This window comes from Arachis stenosperma, chromosome 8 (assembly GCF_014773155.1).
Source record: "Arachis stenosperma cultivar V10309 chromosome 8, arast.V10309.gnm1.PFL2, whole genome shotgun sequence".
NCBI classification, from domain to species: domain Eukaryota; kingdom Viridiplantae; phylum Streptophyta; class Magnoliopsida; order Fabales; family Fabaceae; genus Arachis; species Arachis stenosperma.
The window spans coordinates 31,744,574-31,757,659 of NC_080384.1; the positions used below are offsets into that span (position 1 = coordinate 31,744,574).

At 39.7% G+C, this 13,086-nt stretch overlaps 1 protein-coding gene across 1 annotated transcript; it reads left to right on the plus strand.

The window, feature by feature from the left end:
• Window positions 1-12,330: 12,330 nt before the first annotated feature.
• Window positions 12,331-12,783, plus strand: LOC130945801 (fatty acid hydroperoxide lyase, chloroplastic-like). The gene has a single exon (XM_057874498.1). It carries the CDS (start codon window positions 12,331-12,333, stop codon window positions 12,781-12,783), a length of 453 nt encoding a protein of 150 aa, XP_057730481.1.
• Window positions 12,784-13,086: the final 303 nt, after the last annotated feature.

Sequence of the window (13,086 nt, forward strand, 5' to 3'; positions counted from 1 at the left end):
TAAAGAGGTGGATCAGGATGTCTACAGACTATTACTGTTTTCATTTGCTGTAAAAGATCAAGCTAAGAGGTGGTTGAATAACCAACCCACAGCAAGCATAAAAACATAAAAATAGTTATCAGACAAATTTCTGAATCAATTTTACCCTCCAAAAAGGATGACACAGCTAAGGCTGGACATCCAAGGCTTTAAACAAGAGGATAATGAATCCCTTTATAATGCCTGGGAGAGGTACAGAGGTATGCTAAGAAAATGCCCCTCTGAAATATTTTCAGAATGAGTACAGTTAGACATCTTCTACTATGGGCTTACAGAAAAAGCTCAGATGTCTCTAGACCACTCAGCTGGTGGATCTATACATATGAGGAAGACGATTGAAGAGGCTCAAGAGCTCATAGATACTGTTGCTAGAAATCAACATCTATACTCAAGCAGTGAGTCCTCTACAAAAGAAGAAGCTATGGCAGTAACTACTGATCCTAATCCTCAAGAACAGATTATTGAGCTTAATCAGCAATTACTCCTGATGACAAAACAGTTAGCAGAATTTAAAGAGATGCTCCAAGAAACTAAAATTGCTAACAAGAATATAGAATCACAGTTGAATCAGACAAAATAGCAGTTATCTAAACAGATAACAGAAGAATTCCAAGCAGTTCAACTAAGGAGTGGGAAGACATTAAATAATACTGCTCAAAGTGGCAAAAAGCCAAGAAAGGAACAACTGACAGAGGATAACCAAACCACTGCCCAAAATCCCTCTGAGGACAGTAAGAGCCCAGAGAGGAATACTCCTGGCGTTCAAACGCCAGAATGGGGGGAAAAGTTGGCGTTAAACGCCCATTCCTTGCCCAGTTCTGGCGTTCAAACGCCAGAAAAGGGTGGAAAGCTGGCGTTAAACGCCCATCCTCCCCCCATTCCTGGCGTTCAAACGCCAATGAAGAATCAGACACCTGAGAGTGCTGATAGTAATCCCTCTAAAAAGGCTTCTCCAACCACCTCTGTAGGGAATAAACCTGCAGCAACCAAGGTTGAAGAATATAAAGCCAAGATGCCTTATCCTCAGAAATTTTGCCAAGTGGAACAGGATAAGCAATTTGCTCGCTTTGCAGACTATCTCAGGACTCTTGAAATAAAGATTCCGTTTGCAGAGGCACTTGAGCAAATACCTTCTTATGCTAAGTTCATGAAAGAAATCTTAAGTCATAAGAAGGATTGGAGAGAAACTGAAAAGGTGTTTCTCATTGAAGAATGCATTGCAGTCATTCTGAAAAGCTTACCAGAGAAGCTTCAAGATCCAGGAAGCTTTATGATACCATGCACATTAGAAGGTGCTTGTACCAAGACAGCCCTATGTGACCTTGGAGCAAGTATCAACCTAATACATGCATCCACTATCAGAAAGCTTGGGTTGACTGAAGAAGTCAAACCAACCCGGATATGTCTCCAACTTGCTGATGACTCTATTAAATATCCATCAGGCATAATTGAGGACATGATTGTCAAGGTTGGGCCATTTGCCTTTCCAACTGACTTTGTAGTGCTGAAAATGGAGGAGCACAAGAGTGCAACTCTCATCCTAGGAAGACCCTTCCTGGCAACTGGACGAACTCTCATTGATGTACAAAAAGGGGAAGTGACCCTGAGAGTCAATGAGGATGAGTTCAAGTTGAATGCTGTCAAAGCTATGCAGCATCCAAACACATCAAATGACTGCATGAGCACTGATATTATTGACTCTTTAGTGGAAAAGATTAATATGACTGAGAGTCTCGAATCAGAGCTAGAGGATATCTTTAGAGATATTCAGCCTGACCTGGAGAAACCAGAGGAAATAAAAGAACCTCTGAAAATTCCTCAGAAAGAGGATAAGCCTCCTAAACCTGAGCTCAAGCCACTACCACCATCCCTAAAGTATGCATTTCTGGGAGAAGGTGACACTTTTTCAGTGATCATAAGCTCTGCTTTAAATTCACAGGAAGAGGAAGCACTAATTCAAGTGCTAAAGACACACAAGATAGCTCTTGGGTGGTCCATAAGTGATCTTAAGGGCATTAGCCCAGCAAGATGCATGCACAAGATCCTATTGGAAGATAATGCCAAGCCAGTGGTTCAACCACAGAGGCGGCTAAATCCAGCCATGAAGGAGGTGGTGCAGAAAGAGGTCACTAAGTTACTAGAGGCTGGGATTATTTATCCTATTTCTGATAGCCCCTGGGTGAGCCCTGTCCACGTTGTCCCCAAGAAGGGAGGCATGACAGTGGTTCATAATGAAAAGAATGAACTGGTTCCTACAAGAACAGTTACAGGGTGGCGTATGTGTATTGACTACAGAAGGCTCAATACAGCCACCAGGAAGGATCATTTTCCTTTACCATTCATAGACCAGATGCTAGAGAGACTGGCAGGTCATGAATATTATTGCTTTTTGGATGGCTATTCAGGTTACAACCAAATTGCAGTAGATCCTCAGGACCAAGAGAAAACAACATTCACATGTCCTTCTGGAGTGTTTGCCTACAGAAGGATGCCTTTTGGTCTGTGTAATGCACCTGCAACCTTTCAGAGGTGCATGCTCTCTATCTTCTCAGATATGGTAGAGAAATTTCTGGAAGTCTTCATGGATGACTTTTTAGTATTTGGAGACTCATTCAGCTCCTGCCTTAACTATCTAGCACTTGTTCTGAAAAGATGCCAAGAGACCAACCTAGTTTTAAACTGGGAAAAATGTCACTTTATGGTGACTGAAGGGATTGTCCTTGGGCATAAAATTTCCGACAAGGGAATAGAGGTGGATCAAGCTAAAGTTGAAGTAATTGAAAAATTACCACCACCTACCAATGTTAAGGCAATCAGAAGCTTTCTAGGGCATGCAGGATTCTACAGAAGGTTTATAAAGGATTTTTCAAAAATTGCAAAAACTCTGAGTAATTTGTTAGCTGCAGACACGCCATTTACCTTTGATAAGGAATGTCTGCAGGCGTTTGACCTTCTAAAAGCTAAACTGGTCACAGCACCAGTTATCTCTGCACCAGACTGGACACTGCCATTCGAACTAATGTGTGATGCCAGTGACCATGCTATTGGTGCAGTGTTGGGACAGAGGCACAACAAGCTTCTGCACGTCATTTATTATGCTAGCCGTGTTCTAAATGACGCACAAAAAAATTACACAACCACAGAAAAAGAGTTACTTGCAGTGGTTTATGCCATTGACAAGTTTAGATCCTATTTAATGGGATCAAAAGTGATTGTGTACATTGACCATGCTGCTCTTAAGTACTTACTCACAAAGCAGTATTCAAAACCCAGTCTCATAAGATGGATGTTGCTTCTGCAAGAGTTTGATATAGAAATAAGAGACAGAAAAGGGACAGAGAACCAGGTAGCTGATCACTTGTCCCGGATAGAACCAGTAGCTGGGGCGTCCCTCCCCTCTACTGAGATCTCTGAGACCTTTCCAGATGAGCAATTCTTTGCTATTCAGGAAGAACCATGGTTTGCAGATATTGCAAACTATAAAGCTATGAGGTTCATACCCCAGGAGTACAGTAGGGTGCAAAGAAAAAAATTAATTTCAGATGCCAAGTACTACCTATGGGATGAGCCATATCTCTTTAAGAGATGTGCAAACGGAATGATCCGTAGATGTGTACCTAGAGAGGAAGCACAAAGGATCTTATGGCATTGCCATGGATCACAGTATGGGGGACATTTCGGAAGTGAGCGAACAGCCACTAAAGTCCTCCAATGCGGCTTCTACTGGCCTACTCTCTATAGGGATGCCCGAGAGTTTGTGCGTAACTGTGACAGTTGCCAAAGAGCTGGTAACTTGCCTCATGGTTACGCCATGCCTCAACAAGGGATCTTAGAGATTGAATTGTTTGATGTATGGGGTATTGACTTCATGGGTCCCTTTTCGCCATCATACTCAAACACTTATATTCTGGTGGCAGTAGACTATGTATCTAAATGGGTAGAAGCAATTGCCACACCCAATAATGATACCAAAACCGTGCTGAAATTCCTCCAGAAACACATCTTCAGCAGGTTTGGTGTTCCCAGAGTACTAATCAGTGATGGGGGCACTCATTTCTGCAATAAACAACTGTACTCTGCTATGATCCGATATGGAATTAGCCACAAAGTAGCAACTCCGTATCATCCACAGACAAATGGGCAAGCTGAAGTCTCTAATAGAGAGCTAAAAAGAATCCTGGAACGGACTGTAATAGCCCGTAGAAAGGATTGGGCAAAGAGCTTGGATGATGCTCTGTGGCATACAGAATAGCATTCAAGACTCCTATCGGAACTTCTCCATACCAACTTGTGTATGGCAAGGCCTGTCATCTGCCCGTGGAACTGGAACATAAAGCTTATTGGGCAACCAGATTCCTAAACCTGGATGCTAAGTTAGCTGGTGAAAAAAGATTGCTCCAACTAAATGAGCTAGAGGAGTTCAGACTCAGTGCCTTTGAAAATGCAAAAATTTATAAGGAAAAGGCAAAGAAGTGGCATGACAAGAAGTTGTCATCCAGAGTCTTTGAGCCAGGACAAAAAGTTCTGCTCTTCAACTCTAGGCTCAAACTATTCCCATGAAAACTTAAATCCCGGTGGAGGGGTCCGTATGTGATTACAGGAGTATCACCATATGGATATGTTGAGCTTCAAGATATTGATTCTGATAAAAAGTTCATTGTTAATGGACAGAGGATCAAACATTATCTTGAAAGCAATTTTGAGCAAGAATGCTCAAAACTGAGGCTTGAATGAAGCTCAGTAAAGGTCCAGCTAAAGACAGTAAAGAAGCGCTTGTTGGGGGGCAACCCAGCCATTAGCAGGTTATCTATTTTACTTAATAGCATATTGACATACATTCTCCAAGGTTGATCATCAAAATTGAAGGAATTCACAGAGTTACAGAAGGATTCAGTGCAAAAAGCAGAGAAAAGGAGCTTGCTGGCGAGAAAACGCGAGTAAAGGGAACTTTGGGCATTAAACGCCCAGAATGGTTGGATACCATTCTGGGCGTTTAACGCCAGAATTGCAGCATCCTGGGCGTTCAGCAAAACGCCCAATGATAAAGGAGTTTCTGGCGTTTAATGCCAGCCAGGGTACCTGGCTGGGCGTTAAACACCCATAATGGCCACCAATTGGGCGTTAAACGCCAGAATGGATACCATTCTGGGCGTTTAACGCCAAAAAGGTAGGGGACAGAGATTTTGTTTTCCACTTCAAATTTTTTCAAACTTTCTTGTTTTGATCCATAATTTTATGCATGAACACTTACAAACTTTCATCATTCACCTTCAAATCACAAAAATTAAAATCATTCTTCAAATCTCTTTCAAATCCTTTCCAAATCTTCTTCAAAAACTCAAATATCTTCTCAAATTCTTTCCATATCTTCTCAAATCTCCTTCAAAATTTTTGAAATCTCTCCCCCTCCCTTATAAATACACGTTCGGCCATCCCCCTTTCCCCACCATTCGAATTTGCTTTCCTCCTCTCTCTCTCTCTCTCTCTCTTTTTTCCTTTCTTTTGCTTGAGGACAATCAAACCTCTAAGTTTGGTGTGTTTTTCCGTGATCACTAAGCTAAGGCTCATCAAGATCATGGCTCCCAAAAGAAAACAAACCAATTCAAGAGGCAAGAAAGAGAATGCTCCAAAGGATCTTTGGAGTCAAGAGAGGTTCTTAACCAAAGAACATGCAGACCATTACCACAAAATAATGGGTCTAAGGTCAGTGATCCCAGAAGTTAAATTTGATCTGAAAGAAGATGAATATCCGGAGATCCAAGAGCAAATTCAAAATAGAGGATGGGAAGTTCTAACCAACCCTGAGACAAAGGTTGGAAGAAACATGGTTCAGGAATTCTACTCAAATATGTGGCTGACAGATAAGCAGAGAATGACTGGAACTGCTTTTCATACCTACAGAACCATGGTCAGAGGGAGAATTATTTACTTCCATCTGGACAAAATAAGAGAAGTCTTCAAATTGCCTCAACTACAAGATGATCCTGAATCCTTTAATAGGAGAATAGTGAGAGTAGATAAGGGGTTGGATCAAGTTCTAGAGGACATATGCCTCCCTGGAACCAAGTGGATGACCAATTCAAAAGGTGTCCCAAACCAACTCAAGAGGGGAGATCTCAAACCAGTTGCAAGAGGTTGGTTAGACTTCATTGGGCGTTCTATTTTGCCCACTAGTAACCGTTCTGAGGTTACTATCAAGAGAGCAGTGATGATTCATTGCATTATGCTGGAAAAAGAAGTGGAGATTCATCATCTGATTGCTTGTGAGATTTACACAATTGCAAACAAGAACTCCACTGAAGCCAAACTGGCTTACCTAAGCTTAATCTCTTTGCTATGTAAAGATGCTGGGGTGAGGATGGGAGTAGATGAATTCATCCCAATCGAACATCCAATCACCAAGAAGTCAATGGAAGGACAAATGCAAGATAACTCTATCAAAAGGAGGGCGCAGAAGTTCCTCCCTGAACTTCCTGAAATTGACTACTGGACCCTCCTAGAAGCATCTGTTGCCAAGCTGCAAGAAGCTATGAAACAAATTAAGGAAGAACAGCAGAATCAAAACTGCATGTTCTGCAAATTGCTGAAAGAACAAGAGAAGCAGGGGCGTGAGTTACAGGAGCTGAAGCGCCAGAAGCTCTCCCTTGAAGGGTCAAATACCCCACAAGTTGAGGGAGCATCCACTTCTCAAAATCAAAGTTGTTGAGTCCTAACTCTGTGATAACCTCTATCATTAGGAGTCTATTTTAGAGTCATTTAAAATTTTGTTTTCTATTACTATTAGTCCTATCTTATATCTATTTTTGAGTCTTGTTCTTAGTTCATGATTAATAAAATTTAAGGTTCATGTCTTAAAGCTATGAATGTCCTATGAATCCACCTCTCTTAAATGAAAAATGCTTTAATCACAAAAGAACAAGAAGTACAGGATTTCGAATTCATCTCTTAAACTAGTTGAATTAGTTTGATGTGGTGACAATACTTTTTGTTTTCTGAATGAATGCTTGAACAGTGCATATGTCTTTTGAATTTGTTGATTAAAGAATGTTAAACTTGTTGGCTCTTGAAAGAATGATGGAAAAGGAGAAATGTTATTGAGGATCTGAAAAATCATCAAATTGATTCTTGAAGCAAGAAAAAGCAGTGAAAAAATTTAATAAAAAGTGATCCAAGGCAAAAAGAGTGTGCTTAAGAATCCTGGACACCTCTAATTGGGGACTCTAGCAAAGCTGAGTCACAATCTGAAAAGGTTCACCCAGTTATGTGTCTGTGGCATGTATGTATCCAGTGGTAATACAAGAAGACAGAGTACTTTGGGCCACAGCCAAGACTCATAAAGTAGCTGTGTTCAAGAATCATCATACTTAACTAGGAGAATCAATAACCCTATCTGAATTCTGAGTTCCTATAGATGCCAATCATTCTAAACTACAAAGGATAAAGTGAGATGCCAAAACTGTTCAGAGCATGGTTCTGAAAACCGGACCGGACCGGCCGGTTTGACCGGATTAACCGGGAACCGGTCTTATAGCCAGTCCGGTTGACACGCAAAACCGTCTTGCAAAAAACCGGTTTAAAAACCGGCCGAACCGGTGGTTAACCGGATGAACCGGCCGGGTCAAAAACCGGTTCTCTCACAAAAAAAAAAAAAAAAACGTAAAAACCCCACCCCCCCAAAACACCCGACCCTCTCCCTTCTGTCTCACTCTCACATTCCAACCAAATCCCTAATTTGCCTCAGCCTAACCTTTGAGAGAAACACCGCCGCCAACATCAGCTCCCAGCAACCACCACGGCATCCCTTCTCCCTCCTTCTCATCAGTCTCACTCACCCAAATCCCTAACCCACTACGGTGCTACTTCCCCCTCTCTCTCTCAGCCAGGCACCAGCAGCCCCTGCCTCCTCGTCTCCTCCTCGTCTCGCTCTCAGCCAACAACAACAGTCTCCGGCGACCCATCGTCCGGAAAGCTGACCACCATTCTTACCTTCCCTCGCACTTAAACGGAACCCTAACCCACTATCCCTCTATCTCTCAGCAACCAGCAGCAGCAGCCACCGCCTCCGTCGCCGCCGAACTCTTCTCGTCAGCCAAAGGGTGTCGTCGCGCCAGCAGTGACGGACAGAAGGTCAGATCGAAGTCCTTGGCCGTTGATCTTCTTCTCCTCCACGCCGTCGCCTCTGTACTTGCATGTCGAAGTTCGTTGCCGTCTTCTACTCTTCTCTACATCGTCGTCGTGGTTGTAGACTTGCAGATCGAGGAGCTGTCAGTTTGAATCATGTCCTCGTCTCTATCTCGCCGTTCTACCCTCCCCAGCAAATGAGTTTCGTTCCTCCATCGTCTTGGTCTCTGTCTCTGTCTCGCCATTCCTCCCTCATCTCTGTTTCTGTCTCACCGTTTCTCCTTTGCTAGCAGTTGAGTTTTGTTCCAACCTCTCTGTCTCTATCTCTGGGTTTTATTATTCTGAGTTTTTGTTTTTGTATGATTCTAGAACCGAATAATGTTTATGATTATGAGTATGCACAACTGAAATCTATGTTTGCTTCCATTTATGTTTGTTCATTTTGTTTTATTGATTCTGAGTTACTGTGATTATTGAGTTGCTGTTCTCTGATGATTGAGTTGCTGTTCTTTTGTGTTTTTTTTCTAAGTTAGGGTTATTGGGGGTGTGATTTGCTGAACTTGAATTGTGAGTGTCCTTGGATTGTGAGTGTATCTGAATTTCAATTTCTTATGGTTGAGTTGCTGAATTTTCTTATGCTTTTGGATTTTCTGGCTTGTATAGTTGTATGTATTTGGATTGGGAGTGATTATTCTGGGTATTTATATTGATCATTTTATTAGAATCTGAGAATTAATTAGAAATTAAATTTTTTTAATATTTAATTATTTATGCTAATTATTATTTATGTTAATTATTTTAATTATATATTAAATTTTTAATAATTTTATTGTATATTTAATTAAACCGGTCTAACCACGGTTCGATTCCGGTTGAACCATTGAACCATTAAACTAGTTACTTGACCGGTTTAATGACCGGTTCGGTTTTCGCAACCTTGGTTCAGAGGCAGAAAGTTACTAGTCCCGCTCATCTAGTTGGAGCTAAGTTTCATTGATATTTTGGAGTCTATAGTATATTCTCTTCTTTTTATCTTATTTGATTTTCAATTTCTTGGGGACAAGCAACAATTTAAGTTTGGTGTTGTGATGAGCGGATAATTTATACGCTTTTTGGCATTGTTTTTAGTATATTTTTAGTATGTTTTAGTTAGTTTTTATTATATTTTTATTAGTTTTTATTTAAAATTCACTTTTCTAGACTTCACTATGAGTTTGTGTGTTTTTCTGTGATTTCTGGTATTTTCTGGCTGAAATTGAGGGACCTGAGCAATAATCTGATTCAGAGGCTGAAAAGGGCTGCAGATGCTGTTGGATTCTGACCTCCCTGCACTCGAAGTAGATTTTTTGGAGTTATAGAAGCCCAATTGGCGCGCTCTTAATTGAGTTGGAAAGTAGATATCCAGGGCTTTCCAGCAATATATAATAGTCCATACTTTACCCGAGATTTGATGGCCCAAATCGGCGTTCCAAATCAGCTTCAGAATTCCCAGCGTTTAACGCCGGATCTGGCACAAAAGTTGGAGTTAAACGCCCAAACTGGCACAAAAGCTGGCGTTTAACTCCAGAAAAAGTCTCTACATATGAAAGCTTCAATGCTCAGCCCAAGCACACACCAAGTGGACCCCGGAAGTGGATTTTTACGTCATTTACTCATTTCTGTATATCCTAGGTTACTAGTTCACTATAAATATGATCTTTTGACATTGTATCTTTACCTCATGACACATTACACGTTTCTTATTGTATCTTCTACGGCATGAGTCTCTAAACCCCATGGTTGGGGGTGAGGAGCTCTGCTGTATCTTGATGGATTAATGCAATTACTACTGTTTTTCATTCAAACACGCTTGTTTCCATTCTAAGATATCACTTGCTCCTCAACTTGATGAATGTGATGATCCGTGACACTCATCATCATTCTCACCTATGAATGTGTACCTAACAACCACCTCCGTTCTACCTTAGATTGAGTGGATATCTCTTGGATTCTTTAGCCAAAATCTTCGTGGTATAAGCTAGAATTGATGGCGGCATTCAAGAGAATCCGAAAGGTCTAAACCTTGTCTGTGGTATTCTGAGTAGGATTCAGGGATTGAATGACTGTGACGAGTTTCAAACTCACGATTTTGGGGCGTTAGTGACAGACACAAAAGAATCACTGGATTCTATTCCGACATGATCGAGAACCGACAGATGAATAGCCGTGTTGTGACAGAGCGCATTGAACATTTTCACTGAGAGGATGGGAGGTAGCCATTGACAACGGTGAAACCCTACATATAGCTTGCCATGGAAGGAGCCTTGCGTGTATGAAGAAAAAGACAGTAGAAAAGCAGAGATTCAGAAGATAGAGCATCTCCAAAACCTCAACCTGTTCTCCATTACTGCAAAACAAGTATTTATTTCATGTTCTTCTACTTTTCACAATTAAACCTAAGAATTATTGATATCCTGACTAAGAGTTACAAGATAACCATAGCTTGCTTCAAGCCGATAATCTCCGTGGGATCGACCCTTACTCACGTAAGGTATTACTTGGACGACCCAGTGCACTTGCTGGTTAGTTGTGCGGAATTGCAAAAAGTGTGATTGCAATTTCGTGCACCAGTTCAACATCCGACAGGCTCGACTACTTCTGGTTCCAGAAGCCCGAGAGCTTCTTCAGGAAAGGAATTGAAAAGCACAAGAGCACAGTTTTTCGTACCAACGTTCCTCCCTTGTTCCCATTCTTCTTGAACATTAACCCTAATGTCATCGCCGTCATTGACGTTAAGTCATTCTCCCACCTCTTCGACATGGATCTCGTTGAGAAAAAGGATATTCTTCTCGGAAACTTTGCCCCCAGCCTCGCCTACACCGGAAACATGAGAGTCAGTGTTTAATTACCAAGACCCTTCCGAACCTCAACATGGCATGGTAAAGAGCATCAACTTATTCTTATTAATAATATGATTATATGAATCAACTTAATTGTTTAAAAAAATTGCATGATTCTTGTTAATATGTAAGTTGAAGTTTTGTTTGTTCTACACTGTACTGATTCATTTGTTAAAGTTTATTAACGGTTCCATATTTATTTAAAATTTGAAATTAAAGAGAAAATAATATAAAATATCGGTTTTGTTAATGTGATATGCACCGAAATTTGGTTTTAGTTTTGTGCCTAATTGTGGTGTACTGGTGTGGCGTGTTGAAGCAAAGCAAAGAAGTTTGTAATAAGAAGGAAATAAGATCGATATATATATATATATATATATATATATATATATATATATATATATATATTAAGTAGTTTTCAAGATGATTACGATAAGACAAACGTATTTTTTGTAAAGAGTAATGTTAGTAAGATAATATTTTAAAATTGTATATTTATTTTAAAATAATTAACACTATTTGTTGCTCCTATCATAATAGCTGTTGTGTGCAATTTCGACTAAAAAAAGTTAGCATAGTCTTGTCAATCTGACACAATAATTTTTTTGGCTAATTTAGACTTTTGTCGATTATACTATCTTTCCTTATTTCTCTTAGTTTTAGAGAGTATCTAATTTCTGATATTTTTAGCTCCTATTAAGAGTTTGGATTTTAGTTTTGTCAAGACCTAAGATTTGATTTATGGATAGCTAGAAAGATAATTTAGACAAAAAAGGAATGAAAATTTTGAAGTTGAAAGTAAATGAGATGAATGTGAATGAACAAGTATTTACAAAAATTATATAATCACCCATCTTAAAAAAATATTTAGTTACAAAATGATCCTATTTTAGCTAAGATGTTAATTTTTATTAGGTTAAATTAACTCAAAATAAAATTAAACATTTATATAAAATAAATGATATCATAGAGAATAATTTACATATTATTTTAGAGAGGATTGAGCAGAACTCGCCTTAAAGTATATTCTCAAAATGGACACGACAATATTGAGTTGCCCTTTATCGAGAACGTTTCCGTCACCATCGTCCATTTTATTTTTTGGTGATAATATAATAATATAATATAATTACATTGCAAATAATTACACAAAAACATTTTTCAAAAAACAATAGCATAACCCAAAACAATATATAACTTGTTAATATCTTGGTGGAAAGTTAATAGCTATCACACAAGTTCCATTGCCATATAAAACCCTCTCTTTTTCCTTTTTATCCTTTTATAACCTATGTCATTTTCACCTCCTCCACCACCACCATCACTGGCCACTCCATCATCAGCGCTGCCGGTGGATCTCCCATTACGGCAGATCCCAGGAAGCTACGGATGGCCGTTGGTGGGTTCAACATCCGACAGGCTCGACTACTTCTGGTTCCAGAAGCCCGTGAGCTTCTTCAGGAAAGGAATTGAAAAGCACAAGAGCACAGTTTTCCGTACCAACGTTCCTCCCTCGTTCCCATTCTTCCTAAACGTTAACCTTAATGTCATCGCCGTCGTTGACGTTACGTCATTCTCCCACCTCTTCGACATGGATCTCGTCGAGAAAAAGGATATTCTTCTCGTAGACTTTGCCCCCAGCCTCGCCTACACCGGAAACATGAGAGTCGGTGTTTACCAAGACCCTTCCAAACCTCAACATGGCATGGTAAAGAGCTTCAACTTATTCTTATTAATAATATGATTAATGAATCAACTTAATTATTTAAAAAAATTGCATGATTCTTGTTAATATGTAAGTTGAAGTTTTGTTTGTTCTGCAATGTACTGATTCTTTTGTTAAAGTTTATTAACGGTTCCATATTTATTTAAAATTTGAAATTAAAGAGAAGATAATATAAAATATCGATTTTGTTAATGTGATATGCACCGAAATTTGGTTTTAGTTTTGTGCCTAATTGTGGTGTACTGGTGTGGTGTGTTGAAGAAAAGCAAACAAGTTTGTAATAAGAAGGAAATAAGATCGATATATATGTTAAGTAGTTTT

Coding starts and splice junctions, on each gene's coding strand:
- LOC130945801 (XM_057874498.1), top strand. CDS start 12,331: ATGTCATTTTCACCTCCTCCACCACCACCATCACTGGCCACTCCATCA.